This window comes from Erpetoichthys calabaricus, chromosome 15, assembly GCF_900747795.2.
Source record: "Erpetoichthys calabaricus chromosome 15, fErpCal1.3, whole genome shotgun sequence".
NCBI classification, from domain to species: domain Eukaryota; kingdom Metazoa; phylum Chordata; class Cladistia; order Polypteriformes; family Polypteridae; genus Erpetoichthys; species Erpetoichthys calabaricus.
This window is the reverse complement of record NC_041408.2, coordinates 77053727-77071432: the sequence shown is the minus strand read 5'-3', so window position 1 is coordinate 77071432 and position 17706 is coordinate 77053727. Positions and strand designations below refer to the sequence as shown.

The window sequence follows — 17706 nt, the reverse complement described above, 5'->3', positions numbered from 1 at the left end:
ACAGGCTTTACTGAAATGCAAACTGTGCATATTGCATTTTTGTGTAAACTACAATGCCTTTGTAACTTCCAGTTTTTTTCAAGAAAGACTAGCATGTCAACACCCCTTTCCATGAAGTGTGCTTTTGTTGAGCTACAAATGAGCCTTGATGTACTAAAAACACAGCTGGAAGTATATTATAAGCTCACAGAGGACTAGCACCACTGTCTATGCAATTGAGCACAGAAAAATGATAGCGTCTTACATTACCAAGGAAGTGCAATGAAATATAATTTTAAATTCACACACAATAATATAAAAGAAAGTAATATGCTACAGCAGCACACTTTTCAGCAGCAATTTGAAAATCAAGGCAGCAAAGAAGTCACATCAATAAGACTGCTGCCCCTGAACGAACAACACAAAATAAAAAAGGAATTACAGAACCCTGTCTTAATGCATTAAACTGACTACAAAAAAGATTAACTGACAGCAGGTAATGACAGTGCAGTTAATTTTCTAATTTTGGTTTTATACACAGGCTAAGCAATAACAAAGTCAGATTGCTAATGTAAGGCATTTTGAAAACAGCACAAAGAGGCTGTTTTACAAGAGTTTTGAAATAATAAAGCAATGTAGAAGTGGCATGATATATTTCACACAGGAAGCCCTAAAGTTTGGTCAACTGTAACAAAGGATGGATGGACTGATTTGGACTATTAAATCACAAGGATTTTCTGACCTTTCAACATTCTATTTACATGACTCATTATAATTAAATATTACTCCTTAGCAAGTTTTAACCAGCTTATAATGCAAATATAAATCTTACAATATCAAAAGTTACAAACCAAAAAAAAAGTCATTCTGTGACAAACAAGCAAGTTGTCAGAAAAACAGCTTTAAAAGAGTTTGTCCAAGAAAATTAGTTTGGAACTCAGTACAACAGTACTGATATAATAATGCTTTAATTGTTTATACTTATTTTAAGCAATGATTTGCAGTTAACGTAAAAAAAAATGCCAGAGAATACATGTAGACTGTGCACATATTAAAATAAATCAGATAGTCCATGAAGATATCACTCTTTATAAACCATATGCTGAGATTATAAATTCCTCGCATTTGTTGTTACATTGGAGGAATCCACATGTCCATCGTACATTAACATTCAAGCCCTGCGTTGTATTTTGACAACCCAAATTCTTGTACACTTATCACTTTTAGTTGTAAAATCACTATTCAAAAGTAAAAATGGATTGAAAATGTTTCATTATTTTAAAAATGAAGAAAATGACTTTATTCTTAATGGCTGTTTGTCTAATCAAATGTGTCAACAAGAATAAAGTGTGATAAAATTCTCATATAATACAGAGCACTCTAGGTGGTACTGAAAACCATATAACAGCAAAGACTGATCAAGTTTTGATGCTTTTGTGATTTTAACCATGCAACTCAGAAATAAGCACTGATGGTTCAGAGTCTACTAATGTGTTTATTTGAACTGTGGTTCTGTGAAAGGTTACTGGAGTTCCATGAGCTACCAATTACAATATTTTATGTCTGTTATAGCTACTGGAAAAAATCAACACTGACATAACACTGTCTGGCATGATAGTTAGTAAACCACTTCATAGGAGGAGGAGGAGGAATTTGGGAGTATCCGCTGATAGCACACTGCCGCACCCACCACAACAACGAACCACCTTGATTGAGACCCGAGTGCAGCAGGTGACACCTCAGAGTTTGATATTATTATTATTATTTACTTATTTCTATCTGTCTTATTTGGCTGACACCTTTATCCAAAGCAAGTTAAAACATTTATCTTTATTCATTTATTAATTTACCTATTAACTTATCTTTATGTGTATGGAATGTTATTTGATTTTAATAAAATCAATACAATTTAAAAACAAATATTTGGGATACAATTGTCTACATTTCTTTTGTTTTCCAGTTAGAGCACAGGCAGATGAAATGACTTGCTCATGATTATACAGTGTCAGCAGTGTGATTTGACCCCACAAGTCCAAAGACTTAACTACTACATAACACAGCTCTGCATATTATGCAGCAGCACAGGATCATATTTAAGACTGCACATTTATTTGTCACATAAACTGGACTAATCATATTAATGTGGTTATTTTATTTTTTTTTACCAATATGACTAAACAAGACAAGTGAGATTACTTTTTTTAAAATATGACCCAAAAAGAGTTTTTTTTTTTTTTTTTTTTTAAATGGGTTCTGGGTCCAGATTGATTTAATCTCAGTAAACAAGTAAAGAATGCGCTGTTGACTAGAGGAGAAGGTAAATGTTAGATTACCTCAACAAGTTTTGGACAAAACTCATTGTGCAAACTGTAGGTCTTAATCTGCTTTGCGTCTACATATTGATGTCAAAGTGTACTTTCAAATGTCACTGCAGTTAAAACAACACATTGAAATGGGCCAAACGCCTACATTATAACTATCTTATAATCTTTAACACACCTCAAGCGTTGAAGATTTGTGTCGTTCAATGCACGTACATCCTTTTCATTAAGACCGTATATTTACATTTGATATGTTTGAAACTTTCATTAATATATATTGCAAATATTTGTTTATTATATAATTTCCTTTTCGTATTTTTTTTTATTTTGACAGGTGTTCCAGGCAAAGCAATATTTTTATGTGGGGTTCCGCGGGCTGAAAACGTTTAGGAAAATCACTTATCTAGCGGATAATGGCACCCAAACATGCCTTCCTGCACCCTGGTCAAACGAGGTCAAATCATATTTGACAAACGTATTAACATATGAGACAGGGGCATTATCATTCTCGCATAGTTTGAAGTACTCTGGAGTTGCGCAAGTACTACATAAAACCACAGTAATTCTATTTATAAGAGTTCAAACACGAAGGAGAATTACTGCTGAACTCTTAAGTAGATGATGACAACAAATTGAAAACCAACTTGACAAACACGTTAAACTTTAACCGGGTGCCTGGTAGTTCGCAGACAGTATGAGCTCGATTATCATTATTTCTTATTTTTTTAACCTTGCTACAATGACCGCAGTTTGATCTCCAATTCTGATTAAGTGCAGGACATGATAACTTGTGCTCCAAAGCGAAGCATAATTCAAGTAAGACGAATTGCCTCCAGTTCCCGTTCTCCCTTTTGTGCCCAAGTTATTATAAAAAAAGCGCAAACGTCATTAGATGGCAAAATAAATTATTGCTATTTATGAGGCGCATTATCCAGTGAGGGTGACAGACGTTATACCCACGCCAAAGGAATGTGAAAGACAATCACTTATTAATCTGACATATACCCAACAGTCACTTATTATGGAGACACCTTCGGAGAAACAACGTGAGGCGCAACGTGAAATTCTGCAGCAAAAGCCACAACGCTTCCCCTCCTTCACGTTCCCTATTTATTCCTCCTCCTCCTCCTCCTCCGGCCCAGAAGCTGAGCACGTTCACCACTCGCTGAAGAGACCGGCTCCCTAGCGGGGGATGAAACAGCTATTCCTTTGTTAGGCAAAAAGTAGATCTTCGGCCTTCATACACTCCCAAACTGCCCAATTTCATATACAACATTGCTAGAAAAAATCCTCTTTGTACATAAAGAAAGATACACCCGTAATCCCCAAACATGTCTAGTGTTTTCCTTGGAAAGACGTAACATTTCCCACGCACCTGCAGTTACCACTTGTTTATTATGAATCCATCGGGTCCCTGTCAATAAGTCCTGCAGCGGGAAAACGCTTGTCTTCCTCCCACAAGACTCCAGCGGACACGCACTAACAACACCGAGACGCCAACGAGAGGAAAAAGCAGCCTTACCTAGCAATCCAGGGACAATTCTATGTGTACGTTGACAAATCAAAATATAATCTCCTTCGACATAAGATTCCTATTGGCTCTGATTATATCATTTTTACACAGCCAGCCTTCACCTAGTTTATTTCTTTACCGCTGTCATGACCACGCCAGCGGTTTAAGCGATGAAACCACAGTCTACCAGCAAGCCAGCTCAGGGGTTACCAACAAATTTTCTGGAGGGGCGGGCGAGGAATGGAGGCGGTGGCGAAGACTTCTGGTGGCGTCAGAGAACAACAATCTTGCACATGCGTACGAGAGTACCCGCGCGCAGCTGCTGCGGTCGGCTCGCCGCCAGGCTTGCGCGAACTTAAAACGTGCAACGACCACGTATCTTACGTCGTGCAAGAAACGCCCACCGGCTCGGTCTATTGTCCAATGGAATAATGTAACAGGGAATCTTGACACATGCCCGTCCCTTTTTAGGACTCTCGGTCCAATGACATCATAGACGTGCGCTTTCTTTTCATCGTGCAATTTTGCTTTGAAAAGGTTAGTTTTTCATATATATGTCCTTGTAAAGTTTTAACCAGAGTGTCAACTTTTGTTTAACTTTTAGACCAATGTGCTGTTTTTCATGATTGTGTGCTTGAGTGCCATTTTTCAGAATCACCTATGTAGTGCCAAGATCTTATGGGGTCACCGGATTCGACACACGTTTATTATTGGATTTTTAGGACGGCGATTTGATCTTGATTACAATAACTGTGAATTTTGTAATGACTTTGAAAGAGCTGCGCATTTATTTTTCTTTTGTACTTAATCTAGGAAGCTCTGATTTGATTAGCATAAATTAAAATCAAATTTTGTCCCATACAATTATGCACACAGTACAGTGAAATGCTTAAGTGCTAAACTCCGAGACTGCGAATTAAATAGAATATACAGGAAACTAAACAATAATATGACTTTATAAATATCAATAAAAATCATTAGCAATAGTTTCGATAATAATAAATAATAAATTAAATATCGCAAACCGCCCGAATGTGTTAATAAGAAGGGTAATGATTTACTTTATGAGGTAGAAGTACATAACAAACAAGAACAGATATGTCGGATATCTGAAATATTTAAATATTTGAAGTTTAAATTTTGTCGGTTGTAATAGAAACTTCTCATTTTCACCTTACGGTAGAGGTCCGTAAAGGGCAAAAGATCAAAATAACATCATATTCATAATCACTGACCTTGAAGTAGCCTAACATGTTACCCACATGCTAAAGATTAAAAGTTGTAATTTTTAACTTTCTGGTAATTATTAAAATATCAAAAATATTATCATGCCCGTGATCAGTTGCCTCAAAATATCTTAAAATTAATTCCACGTGCTTATATTACCAATACCCGTTTTTTTTTTCTCAAAGTTTTGTGAAAGGGAGTAACTTTGACCCCTCATATCACATTAGGAGATTAACCCCTGGGGTTGTGTTGGCATGCACAATTTCAAGTCCTTCTGATTTATTTTTTCTGACGATTTTACGGTTTACTGTTTTTATCATAAGGTTGTAATTTCCTACACAATATATGGTCCAAAAATGGCCTACAAATGAGTGGTGTTGAGTGAAGAGGGCCATAAATAAGGGGAACCTAAAAAAAAGCTTGATGTCCTGCTTAACCAGACATTAAAATGAGTCAAAACAGTATATCATATGTGAGGGATTTCATGTACCAGTGAGGCAGGAGGCTCTGGAATAAAACCCTGAAGTGATTTAAAGTGTTTGTATGTAATTCTTATGACCACAATATAAGAGAATTAACATCATGTAGTTCAATAAGCTGTCCTCATTTAGGATACAGATAGACTGTGAAATTAATCTTCTCCTGTGTTTCTCAGAATGGGTTTTCAGGCAGCAGTGGTTTTCCCTGACTGTAGCACAGAGAAGAGGCCATTATTGCGAAGGCTGGTATTTCTGATCATTTTCTTTGTCCTGCTCTGACATCGCTTGATATAGATGTCCTCGAAATTTGAGAACGCACACCCAGTGATGCGTTCAGCTGACCATGCTACTCTCTGCACAGCCTTTTAGTCCTGCTGCATTCTTTTTCCAAATCAGGCAGTAAGTAATACTACAGGATAGATTCAAAAGCGAATATGTTGAAGTTCTTTAGTAACTAGGAGGACAGCCTACATGCCCGAGGCATGTGAGATGGTAAAAGTGTTGTTGTGCTTTCTTCACCAAGGTATCAATGTTCTTGGACCAGGTCAAGTCCTCAGTGATATGGACAATAAGGTGTCTGAAACTGTCCACCCTCTCCACCTGAGTGCTCTTAATATTGAAGGTGTATTAGTGCCTGTGCTGTTTTCTCCCAACATCCAAAGTCAACTCTTTTATCTTGCTGATAATCAGGAGAGGACTGTTGTCCTGATTCTAGTTTGATTATCTGTTTCATCCAGGTAAGCCTGTTCATTGTTGTTGGAGATCAGGCCAACCACAGCTATGTTATCAGAAAACTTGACATCAGTATTAGAGTTGTGTGCAGTCATGTGTTCAGAGGGATTGTAGCAGAAGATTCGGAACACAACCCTGTAGAGCCCCCGTGTTGAGGGTGAGGAATGATAAAGTTTGGCCACCCATTCGAACCAAAAGGTTTTGCCCATCAAGAAATTTAAAATCCAGCTTCACAGTGAAGTGTTCCTGACCTGGGTGATGAGCTTAGAGAGATTTATTGTGTTAAATGCAGAACTATAGTCTATAAATAGTATTTTGCACAGAATTTCCTCTCCAGTTGTTCTGGTGGGTCAGTACAGTACAAAAGTAGGATCAATGTGATGGCATAACTGGTGGATCAGCTGGAGTGGTATACACATTTGTTTGGTAGTGAAGTGCGTATGTAATTCATGACTAGCCCCTTGGAACATTTCGTCGCTATAGATATAAAAATAGTCATTCATACAGGTTGGATGTGATTTCTTAGATACAGAGACAATGGTGGATGGTTGGTTGGTACAACACATTGGTACAACAGACTGTGTTAAGAAGAGATTTAAATTTTACCAGAAACACTGGTGCAAGCTGATTGGCACAGATATTAAAAATATGTCCTGGGACGCCATCTGGATCGGCTGCCTTCCTGAGGTTCACTTTCCTGAAAGCTTTCCTTATGCCATGTTCCAACAAAGTGAGTGCTATTTCCGTGCTGGGCAAGGCTCTCAACTCATACGTGTTGTACTGCTGGCTGGTTATACCAAAAAAGTTCTTACCTTGACAATTTCTCCAGAGATTATATTACTTTTTATTTTATGCTAGAAAACAAACAAGATTACTTTTTAACTCTTTGAGGGCTGAATATTTTTTCCAAAAAACTCAACACACTATGCACTGCTTTCACACATAAATCAACATAAAACGTCTGTTGCTACATGCTGTGGCTGCTGTAGGTGCCTTTTCGGTATCAATGGCAGCAGTGGCTACGTAGGGGCGGCTCGATGACCAGCAGGTGGGCAATGGTGGCAGTCGCAGTGTGATGCATTATGGTTTGTACCTCTTGTCATCATAAGGGGTGGTCCTTCTAGGAGAACGCTGCTGTAGGCGTATCAGCTACACAAACGTGTTCAGCACCACAATAAGCTGGGGACCGATAGGCTGATGCTGGTACCTCACTTTTGTTTTCGATATCCATCTCCAGATCTCATGCATCAAGCTAGAGTCCAAAAAGTCAGAGTCCAATTCAGCGTTAATACGTAAAATGTCCATGGAGTATTTTGCTTTTCACATTTGTTTTAGTCTCGCCAGATGTCGATGCCATTTTAGAGGCTGTTTGCTCTTCACTACTAAGGCAATCGAGGTCAAATCAACAAAGCTACGTAACCCTCCTTCAAGCAAAGAGAGTCAAATTAAAACGTAAGTGCAAGTTTTGTCACAGTTTAGAGCCAATTACCATCCTCTACCCCTGAATTTCGACAAAGTCAACATCAGCCCTGAAAGAGTTAATGTTCTTTTTTTAAAAATCATAAATGTATACAACTTGAAATTACTCCTTCTTTCTTTCTCAATTTTCCTGAATGATTTGAATAATTATTTCTCTACTTTCAAGTATATGAAGAAATGTGCACCATTTAAAATTAATTACCGCAACTAGTTAGAAATCCAGTGGTTCAGCACTCACTTAGAATATGTTTTGACTGTAGGAGACATTTGAAGACTAAGAAATTACTGTAAGCTGCAATCTTATGAGACAAACATGTATTTCTACCATCCCTAAATACACAATTTTAAATATTTGGAACATTTTAAAGAACATTTATACAGGCAAAATCTTTGCATCCATTGAACATACAGTATGTGCTTTTATACAACCTTTTGTCAAAACATTTGTTTTTGTGCATTTTCTTTTTTTTTTTGCCTCCTCAGTTGCTGTAGAAACTATACTTTATAGGTTGTAACCTTAAACTATATCGATGTTTATAAAATGAACCTCTAATAAACAAGGTCAGTGTTCAGAGAAAAATATTTCAGTTACATTTTCAAAAAAATATTGGAAATCAGCAGTAAGTAAAATACATGACTCCTCTAGTTGCACATTGATGTGATCTAACTCTGCACAAAACAGTATATTACATACACTTGTGCTATCCAAAATGTATCCATTTTAAGACTGTTTTAAGACTGCACTTGTGAGCAATGTTGTCAGGCAACTGATTCACTGAGTCACATTTTTTAAGAATGTTTTAGACTCGGACCTTACTGAAGTACAATCCTCAGTTATTTATCAGACAGTCTTGTGTTTTTAAATCCATCTATCCATTTACATAGCCCATTTATCCATGGCAGGATAGCAGGGTCTTGCAATCACCATAATTCCAAATCCTCTAATGGCAGTGTTTGAGGATATGCCTTATGGGACATTAGTTCTACTAATGAACAATCTGTTGTGATAACTTACAAATGTATATTTCTAACAAGCTGTCTTATCTTGCTTAGCTGTAAGAATCCTAACCCACCTACTAAAACACTGTAGGTATAGGATATTCTATTTTTATTTAAAAGTAAAAATAAATTCACTTTAAAATCAAGTTCTTTAGAATCTAGCAGGCATTTATTAATGTTTTCCTCAATTCAGCATGCTGAAACATTTCCAAATTTTTGGATATTTCTGTAATCTCATAGTGATTATTGTTGTATATCTCTTATCTTACTCTGCTTTATGGATGGGCAAGTAAGGGAGTTTCAGTCTGATTGTTATATAGTGTTCCACTCCAATCTCACTGCTTTGTTTTTTTTAATAATTTAATCTTAAACATTTTAAAAGTTAATAACAAAAAGGTAATTTTTTTTTTTCAAAAGTTTTTACAGTATACTGTATTATACACAGTACATACAGTAGAAAAACACTGTAAATGGTTATTGTCTCTCCATTAAAAGTAAAGGTGAATTTGTTAACTAGAAATATCTTTACCTCTGAAAAAAGCAGGTGAGAGTGACTGTATTGCTGTTTGATTATCCTGCATCATCTAAATTGTTCAATGTGTGCCATTGTGTGCTCAGTTTCTGCTTTTGATATTTATATTCTTTCTGCTTAACTTCAAAGGGGAAAGGTCCTTCTGATTCATTTATTTGTTTGCCCAAGAAGTCCACATATACTTATTTCAGAACTTCGGCAAATGTATACGAAAGGGTCTTTTGGCAGGGTGATGTGGTTTGGAACTTTCTATTAGTATGGGTTAAAATTCCTTGGTGGAAATCTCATAATCCTATACAATTGATGTGAACCTGTAAAATAAAAATCTGCTTTCACACTAGTTTAAAGCTGGATGTAATTTTTTCACTTCATCCAGATAATTTACCTGAAGCTAAGTATGTTTAGGCCTGGCCAGTACTTGAATAGGAGACCAGCAAGGAAAAGCTTGGGTTGCTGCTGGAAGAGGTGTTGGTGAGGCCTGCAGGAGGCGCTTACTCTGTGGTCTGAATGTGGATTCCAAAGCCCCAATGCAGTGACAGGGATGCCGTGCAGTAAAAGTGGCACAGTTGTTCAGATAAGATGTAAAATCAAGGTCCTGATTCTCTGGCCATCCTTTGTAAAGAGTAGGGTGTATACCGATGCCCTGGTTAAATTGCCCACCATGGCTTAGTCATTTTGGTCCCCTAATCATCCCGTCTCTAATTAACTAACCGTCTCTCACCCTTTCACCACCCTAATAGCTAATTGTGGTGAGCATACTGGTGCAAAACTGCTGCCATCACATCATTCATGTGGATGTTGCACATTGGTGGTGGGTGAAGTGACTCAACACTCACTATGTAAAGTGCTTAGAATGATGAGAAAAGTGCTATATAAATGTAAAGAATTATTATTCTTATAGCTGTGTGTTGTCTTGGGGACAAAAAACAACCCGAAGACTCCCTAGCAGTTTTACTATATAGGTGAAGTTGCAGATGCATCAGCTAAGTGGACCAGGACAGGTCGTATCTTGTCCGAGATAGACGTGTAGTCAAGTGCAGCTGTAGCACAAATTGAGCGGGACAGACTGGAACCTGTCTCAGGCAAATGTATGGCAGCTTGTTATGTGAACATAGAGCACGGTGTGCACATACCACAAATGTGAGTTTGTCTGCTTGGGTTGAATGAGAAGTGAATGTAAAAGTGCATGCATGCGCCATCTCACCAAGTGCAAGTCACACTTGTATAAGCTTCTACATTTTCCGTAGAATTCACATCAACTCTTGCAGGTGTAGCTGAACGTGAGCAGAGTGGATTGCTCCATACACACACACACACACACTCACTCCCCTACCTTTCTTGGTTAGAACTGAGGTGCATGCAAGCGCTGAAAAAACTTAAAAGTGCATGCATGCGCCATCTAGTGGCTGTGGTTGAGTATGAGCAGAGCAGACTACTCCATAGAGACACACACACACACACACACACACACATACACTACTAGATAGATAGATACTAAACCAGTGTTTCCCAAACTCGGTCCTGTGGACCCCCTGTGGCTGCAGCTTTTTTGTTCCAACCAGCTTCTGTTTTTAATTGCACTCCTGGGCTAATTAAGTGACGTGTTATTTCCCAAGTTCTGTGTTTAGAGAACAATCTAGAAATTAGAAAAGTAAGTTTGCTAAAAAAAAAAAAAAAAAAAAAAATATTAAAATGTTCCAAGCAGTTACACAGGAATAATGTATTTTTTTCTTTTTAACAGTATTTTCATCTTGATTTTCATTCTACTTTTCAAGGTCTTATAATTGTTTAATTAATTCATTATTTACTAATTAGTGGGTCCGACTCTAAAGTAGTTGCAGCCTTTGATTATTCAGTGTTTGCCTGGGTGTCTGATCTACTCGTTTTAAATTGTCATTAATAAAATACAACGAAGGCCAAAATATAATGAAATCAACAAAAGAGAGTTAAGCATTTAAATCTATAGCAAAAGCAGAAATATTTCTAAACGTCTTCTAAATGTAAAAATCATGCAGCTGTCCTTTTCTGAATGTCGAATAAAAGAAAAAATAATACCAGCTTATTAAATGAGCTCAGTGTTATCAGGTGTTGTCACTAATTAGGAATCCGGTTGGAACAAAAACCTGCAGCCACAGGGGGTCCCCAGGACCGAGTTTGGGAAACACTGCACTAAACAGTTCTTTTGTTTATGTATGTCTAATATGAAAGTATTAGTTTTATTTGGGAAAAATCTTTTTCTGTGAAGACTTTAAGCACACATATTTTTACAACATTTAGAGAATTAAGAAGTTATTGAAAATGTAAAATATGTGTACATTTTTTATGTTTATTGTAGACCTGTGGAAAATGCTTATTAACATTAACATTATTCTTGAGACTTTTAAGTGTCCCTGGTGGATAAGGGAAATCTCCCTGTAGTTTATCGTGGCCTGTAATGGTTTCTTTGAAAAAGAAGCATTAGCAAGATTAAACTGCTGAGTTATTACTTAATCATGTCACATTTCACCATCACTAGCCCTCTGACTGATTACACTAATTTTCAAAGTGAACTAGGTTCTTATCTCTTACATGAGTTACACCTCTGCCACGGTATTTTTACAGGAAGCTTAACTCTATCCTTAGGATATCTTTTGAAGAACTATAGTTTTATCGGCTGTTAATCTTTGACTTTATTTCTTTCAGGTTTGCATGAAAATGCTGGTGAAAGCTTCAGGGCTGCTGTTGACCCAATCATTTACAAATATTGTGAAACATTCATTCAGGTATTATTTTGGCATTTTAGTTTAAGATTATTTTGTTTTGTACAGGCATTGACACTTTTTTTGTGGATATTTGTACCGGAAAATATTCACGCCATACCATTTTTTTATGCCTGCTTAATCCTGAGCAGGTTTTCTGTGGGCTGGGGTCTTTCCCAGCAAACACTGGGCACAATGCAGGAACAAATCCCTGGACAGGTTGCCAGTCCATTGCAGGGGAACATACACGCAGACATGCATACTCCACACACTCTCACTAGGGCTAATTTGGCACTGCCAATCCACCTAACCTGTATGTCTATGGACTATGGGAGGAAGCTGGAGCACACATGGGAAACCCACACAGACACAGGGAGAACATGCAAACTCCATGCAGGGAGGACCTGGGATGCAAACCCTGGTTTCCTTACTGCGAGGCAGCAACGCTACCACTGCACGACCCACCAAAAAGTACAATTTTCAGTATTGGAAAAAATGAGTAAGTGTGGAGCACAGTCATTTGAATGTCTTTTTTTGTTATTGCAATGTGCTGTAATTGCATTAATACTGAGCACAGTGAAGCAGGTAACATACACAGTATAAAGAAAAGAAACCCAGATTTGCCAAATGTATCCTCAAGTACAAGTTGGAAGAGTTCAAGCTACAAAGTTATTGGCTTTAAACAAAACATATCAAGCTTTTTAAAAGGATGTTGCGAAAATTAGATATACTTTGCAACAGGTATGGTAATTTTCATGGCGTGTCTGGCTATTACTAGTACCAGGAAGATTATAGAACCTGTATAGCATTTATGTAAGTTATTACTGATTGCTATAGCACAGAAAAACTAATGTATATTTTACTAATTTTAGATTACTAATCATTTTTGAAAGTTTTGGGTGTGCTCAGTCGTCATCACAGTATAAACATGCTGCCAGCTATTGAGATATACATAGAATTACTTTAAATGTTTCTACTGATAAAATTAAAAAACTGTTAACAAATTCACTATTTGCACAGTATGCTGCTAAAGGCTATAATAACCCTTTTACTTGAGTTGTATAACAAATGATTAAGAGCTTCTTTCGCCACTACCTTAATATAACCACACCACATTTTTTGGATAAAAAGAGCTTACTAATAATGTGGCAGATATACTGTAAGCTAATGTATACAGTAATTATTTAATCAATGTTACTGCAACTCAATACAAAGAGTGTTTGCTCAGCATTATGAAGTAGATACAATGAAACTGTCACCTAGTAAACATTATAATGTTCTAGAATTAGCAGCTAGTAATTAAGTTGTTACTTGTCATCGGAAATAATGGAAAGTAAAGCACACTCTAAATTTTTTTTCTCATTTCTAATATTTGAATGTCTTCATTTGGTTAATTAAGAATTTAGTTTGACTACTATCTCTGTATTTTTATAGTTTCCTCTTTCAGATACAAATTCTTCTGTGGTCCTTCAACAGGAGATAGATATGAATCGTTTTTTAGTGAAGGTGGTTGTTGCCAGCTACAAGTCATCTCATCATTCTTATTTTCTGTGTTCTTTTCCTGATGTGGGTTCCTCAGACAACACACTGATCTGATCACTTCAGATAGACTTTTCCAACCCCAGCAACTTTCTCCTTTTCATTTTTGCGAATTCACAGTTGCTGTTGGACCAGAAATTATTAAGTTCTCTAGCATGTCCTTGGTCTAGCCCTACATTGTCTTCTTCCTGTGGTCTGTAACTGGTGCATAGACCAGAGGACATCCTCACCTAAACCCCAGACTAGTTTAACTAGGTTCTCTTGGTACATATACGCAGCAGTTGTACTGAGATCGCCTCCTATATTGTCATACTTTTGACCTTTATTATGGAAAATGAGCTTGGCAATCCTGCGTAGGAAAAATAATTTTAGGCACTTGTATTTACCCCATTTTTTGATACCCATTGTACGCCTGACCTACCTGGAAAGGAGTCTCTCTGCATGACCTTTCCCAATCATTCCCCAAGATGTCTTTAATTTTCTTTTCCCTAGAAGGTTTTTTTTATTCCTTGCTTCCTTAGGGAGTCAATCCTGGGGGGGCTATCAAAAAATGGGGCATGTTAAAGCACATTGAGACACTTTTTGTTGATTTTTTTTTGGCTATACAAAGAATAAATTGTTATTATTATCCCCCATCTTTTGGTCACAATTCACAACATGTGACTGCGGCCCTCCAGGACTGGAGTTGGGGTCCCCTGCAGTGCAGTATTCACTATACTGCAGCCACCACAATGATCTATTGGCCAATTTCATGATTGTCTTTAATGTCTCTTGTGAACAAGAGTGTGAGGTATGTGAAATTGAACACTATGGCTGCTGCCCTCCCTCCTCTGTCTAAAAAAGAGCAAGCAGAGAGAAAGAGAACAAACTGTACCTTCAAATTTGGAGCTGCTTATTCTCATCCCATTTCCGTTATAATCAGCTTTGAACTGCTGTAGTATACAATAGAAATTACTATCAGGTAGTGCTTAATTGATAATATGAAATAAATATGTTATGATCCTTGGCTAGTGCTTGATATTTGAACTATATAATCACAATTAGCAAAGAAGAAAAGACACACCCTTGGCAAAGAATTCATGTCCAGTGTAAGCAGATTTGACTTTATACCAATTATGCAGAGAAAAGCCAAGCAAAATGACACCTTTTTTTGCTTGGCTTTTCTCTACATTCATAATGGCTATCACGGTACAACACCCTAGTACTACCAATTATGCAAACACATTTCTCACTGTGCAGATACAGGGATCAGATGGTATGTAATAAGCAGCCCTAGAACCCCATACTACTGATGCAACTCCAACAAGATACCACAAGCAACATGGTCATAAGCTTTTTACAGATCCACATAACCTGACTATAGACCCTACAAACTCTTATGACTCCTCATATCTGGCAAGGACAAAGAGTTTGTGCGCTGCTGTTCCACGTCCAGGGCAGAATCAACATTGAATCTACTGGATTTGAGATGTATCTGTCAGCTTAATTACAATTTCCAGTACAACAGCATAAGCTATCTCAGGGATGTTGAATATTGTGATTCCTTGGTAATTGGGATAGACCCTCTTATGTCTTTTTTTTTTTTTTTTAAAATGAGGGTGACCACCACCTCCCAAGCAATTTTAAAAAGGTGTTTTAAGTAAGATACGTCCATATATCATTATTTTTGACTGCATACCATTCATCCTCCATCCTTACCAATTTGGAGCTTTTAACTAATACAGTGCCCTCCACTCAAAAATGGTTCCTAATTCTACCAGATGCTTCTAACACTGACCTCTCTGAGAAGTGCATATCCACCAAGTTAGGAGGGTTTTTTTGTGTGCTCCTTCCAACTCTTGACAGTATCTCTAGTTGAAGTCAATGGGTGATGACCTTTCTGATTGGTTGAATGTGTTGTCAGTCCCTTTTTGAGGATGCACAATCATTGTCCATGGCCTCACTTACCTCCTTTGCTTCAGCCAATGCTACAGCTCCCTCATTATTTGTCTTGTGATACATGTCAGTGAAATCTGGACAGATTGCATGCTACCTGACAGGCTGCCTCCCCACTACTGTCCACCAAATAGTCCTAGGGGAAGCTAACTTGGTAAGCATCCATCACCTTTGATCCTCTGCTCCTTGTATCTCTCTCCATTATGAAGTCTTGAACAGGGTCTATTCACACTCAGTGTCCGTAAAGCAAGAGAAGCTCTCTCAGAGGTGGTTTATCTCCTCTTGCATTGAGGTGTCTGCTTGTTACTCCCCACATACCCTTGCTACTAACCATTTGGATTTTCTAGTTCTCATCAATAGTCCATCCAAGGTAACTCAACACAAATTGGAGATAATTTAACAGTTTAATACTGTCTTTAACCAAGTGTCTATTACATATAACCACAGATCAAATGACTTTAGTACAAATTCAGTCATTAACCCTTGGCACAATGTACTTTAATTGATACCAGGAATACTTAAGGGCAACTTTTTTTTTTTTATGGATAATCCATGCTGTGCACATAAATTCAACACAAATTCATCACTCATATTCAGATCAGGCAGGCTGCACCTCCCATTTCTGCCTCAACGAGTGCATCCGTCATTATCCACATAAGTGTTGGGGACTTTTAAGCCAGTAGGTGATGCCTTTTCAAGTACCAGTTCCACTGTTTCTGGAAAAACTGGAGTAACCTGAATATCTGTTAGGCGCATATGTGTACAGAAGACAATGTGCCATTAGTGATTATGACAGGAGTAGAAGGGTCCTGGCAGTATAGATCATAGAAGAACACAAGTCCCTCAACCATACCAAGCACAAAATCATAGGAGGGTTAGTGACTGAGCCATATGTTTAGTAGAAAGTTTTTTTGGTTTGTTTTTTTTTTTTTTAAATATATTCATGGTAGAAAATCATGTGACTTTATCAACAGAAAAAATGATGTAGTAGAGTGTTAATCCTTAAAAATACAAGATTTTAATAGCTCATGATTAAAGACTGATTAAAGATGTATGCTCAAGATGTTTGCACCTTTTAAAATTTCAACACTGGGTTTTTTTTTTAATCTGTGAATCTGCAAGATAATTGCTTTCTTTTTTAATAGGATTTCTGCAGCCTGTACAGCTATACAGAAATTGACTCGGGTTCGTGTGGTGGACAACAGTACACTTGGCAGTACTCCATATCATCGACCACCTAAATGCATTCATGTATATACCAAAAATGGTGTGGGCAAAGTGGGTGACAAAATTTTGCTGGCCATCAAGGGACAGAAGAAAAAGGCTCTTATTGTTGGCCAGAAAATGCCAGGCCACACCATGACACCTCGGTTTGATTCCAATAATGTTGTTCTAATTGAAGATAATGGAAACCCAACTGGTACAAGGATCAAAACACCTATACCTTCTAATCTGCGTCGACTTGAAGGAGAATACTCTAAAGTGCTGGCCATTGCTCAGACATTTGTATGATAGCCAGATATGCTACTATCATTAAACATGATCTAAGGTATCATTAATAAAGTGGCATTGGCTAAAGACATCTTTCACATTAAAACACTTCTTGTTTGAGATAAACTGTGCTGTAACTGTTAGAAGTGAAATTGAGGTTGAAAAATTGTCTTTCTTTTGCAGGTGGTGTGTCTATTAAAAGAGAATTATATATTTTTGTTTTAAAAATGTATTTGAATTTATTCTTTGTAATCAGCACTGTTAATTTGAACTATATAAGCAATAAAGCTGTGAGTCGTCAGGATAGAGGCAGGCTGTTGGTCCTGACTATTTGGTTTGAAAAACTGTTCTTGTTGGGGCTTATTATGATGCATCAATAAATGCCAACATCTTTTACACAATTAATAAAAAGCAGAATTCACCATATTTAAAAAGATGCAGTATTTCAAAGCACTTTAAATCATTTTTGACATCCATGATGCATATTTGTACCCTTGTAAATTGAAAGGTAAAGCACAACATCTGTAGAAATGTTCAAGTCGTGACCTATATTATGAGGTAGGACTCTGATTTTGTCCATCTGAGAAATAAATTCTTAAAAGTTTTTTTTTTTTTTTTGGAGTTGTGACAGTGGATAGGAACACTGTTCTGTTTAAGTGTCCATTAAACCTTAATAGCAGCTGGATCATTGCCATATGTGGGGATGGCATGACTTATCTGAGATGCTGCACAGGGATTTGGA

General features: G+C 37.2%; 2 protein-coding genes across 4 annotated transcripts in view; one reads left to right on the top strand and one right to left on the bottom strand.

Annotated features, from left to right (window-relative positions):
• The window catches only part of LOC114666191 (CSC1-like protein 2), a 95582-nt gene extending 91508 nt beyond the window's left edge, over positions 1-4074 (bottom strand). For both annotated transcript variants that reach the window (XM_028820951.2, XM_028820954.2), the window contains exon 1: positions 3823-4074. The gene's annotated coding sequence lies outside the window, so the exon portion shown is untranslated. The remainder of the gene's footprint in view (positions 1-3822) is intronic.
• A 130-nt stretch (positions 4075-4204) lies between these two features.
• On the top strand, positions 4205-17308 carry mrpl14 (mitochondrial ribosomal protein L14). Of its 2 annotated transcripts, none has more exons than XM_028820722.2 (3): positions 4205-4350; positions 11944-12023; positions 16619-17308. In XM_028820722.2, the coding sequence occupies exons 2-3, from the start codon at positions 11950-11952 to the stop codon at positions 16983-16985; spliced, it is 441 nt and encodes a 146-aa protein (XP_028676555.1). In that variant the 5' UTR covers positions 4205-4350; positions 11944-11949; the 3' UTR covers positions 16986-17308. The 2 variants fall into 2 exon arrangements, with proteins under 2 accessions (XP_028676555.1, XP_051775187.1); XM_051919227.1 differs by lacking the exon at positions 4205-4350 and adding an exon at positions 9249-9273.
• The last annotated feature ends 398 nt before the right edge of the window (positions 17309-17706 follow it).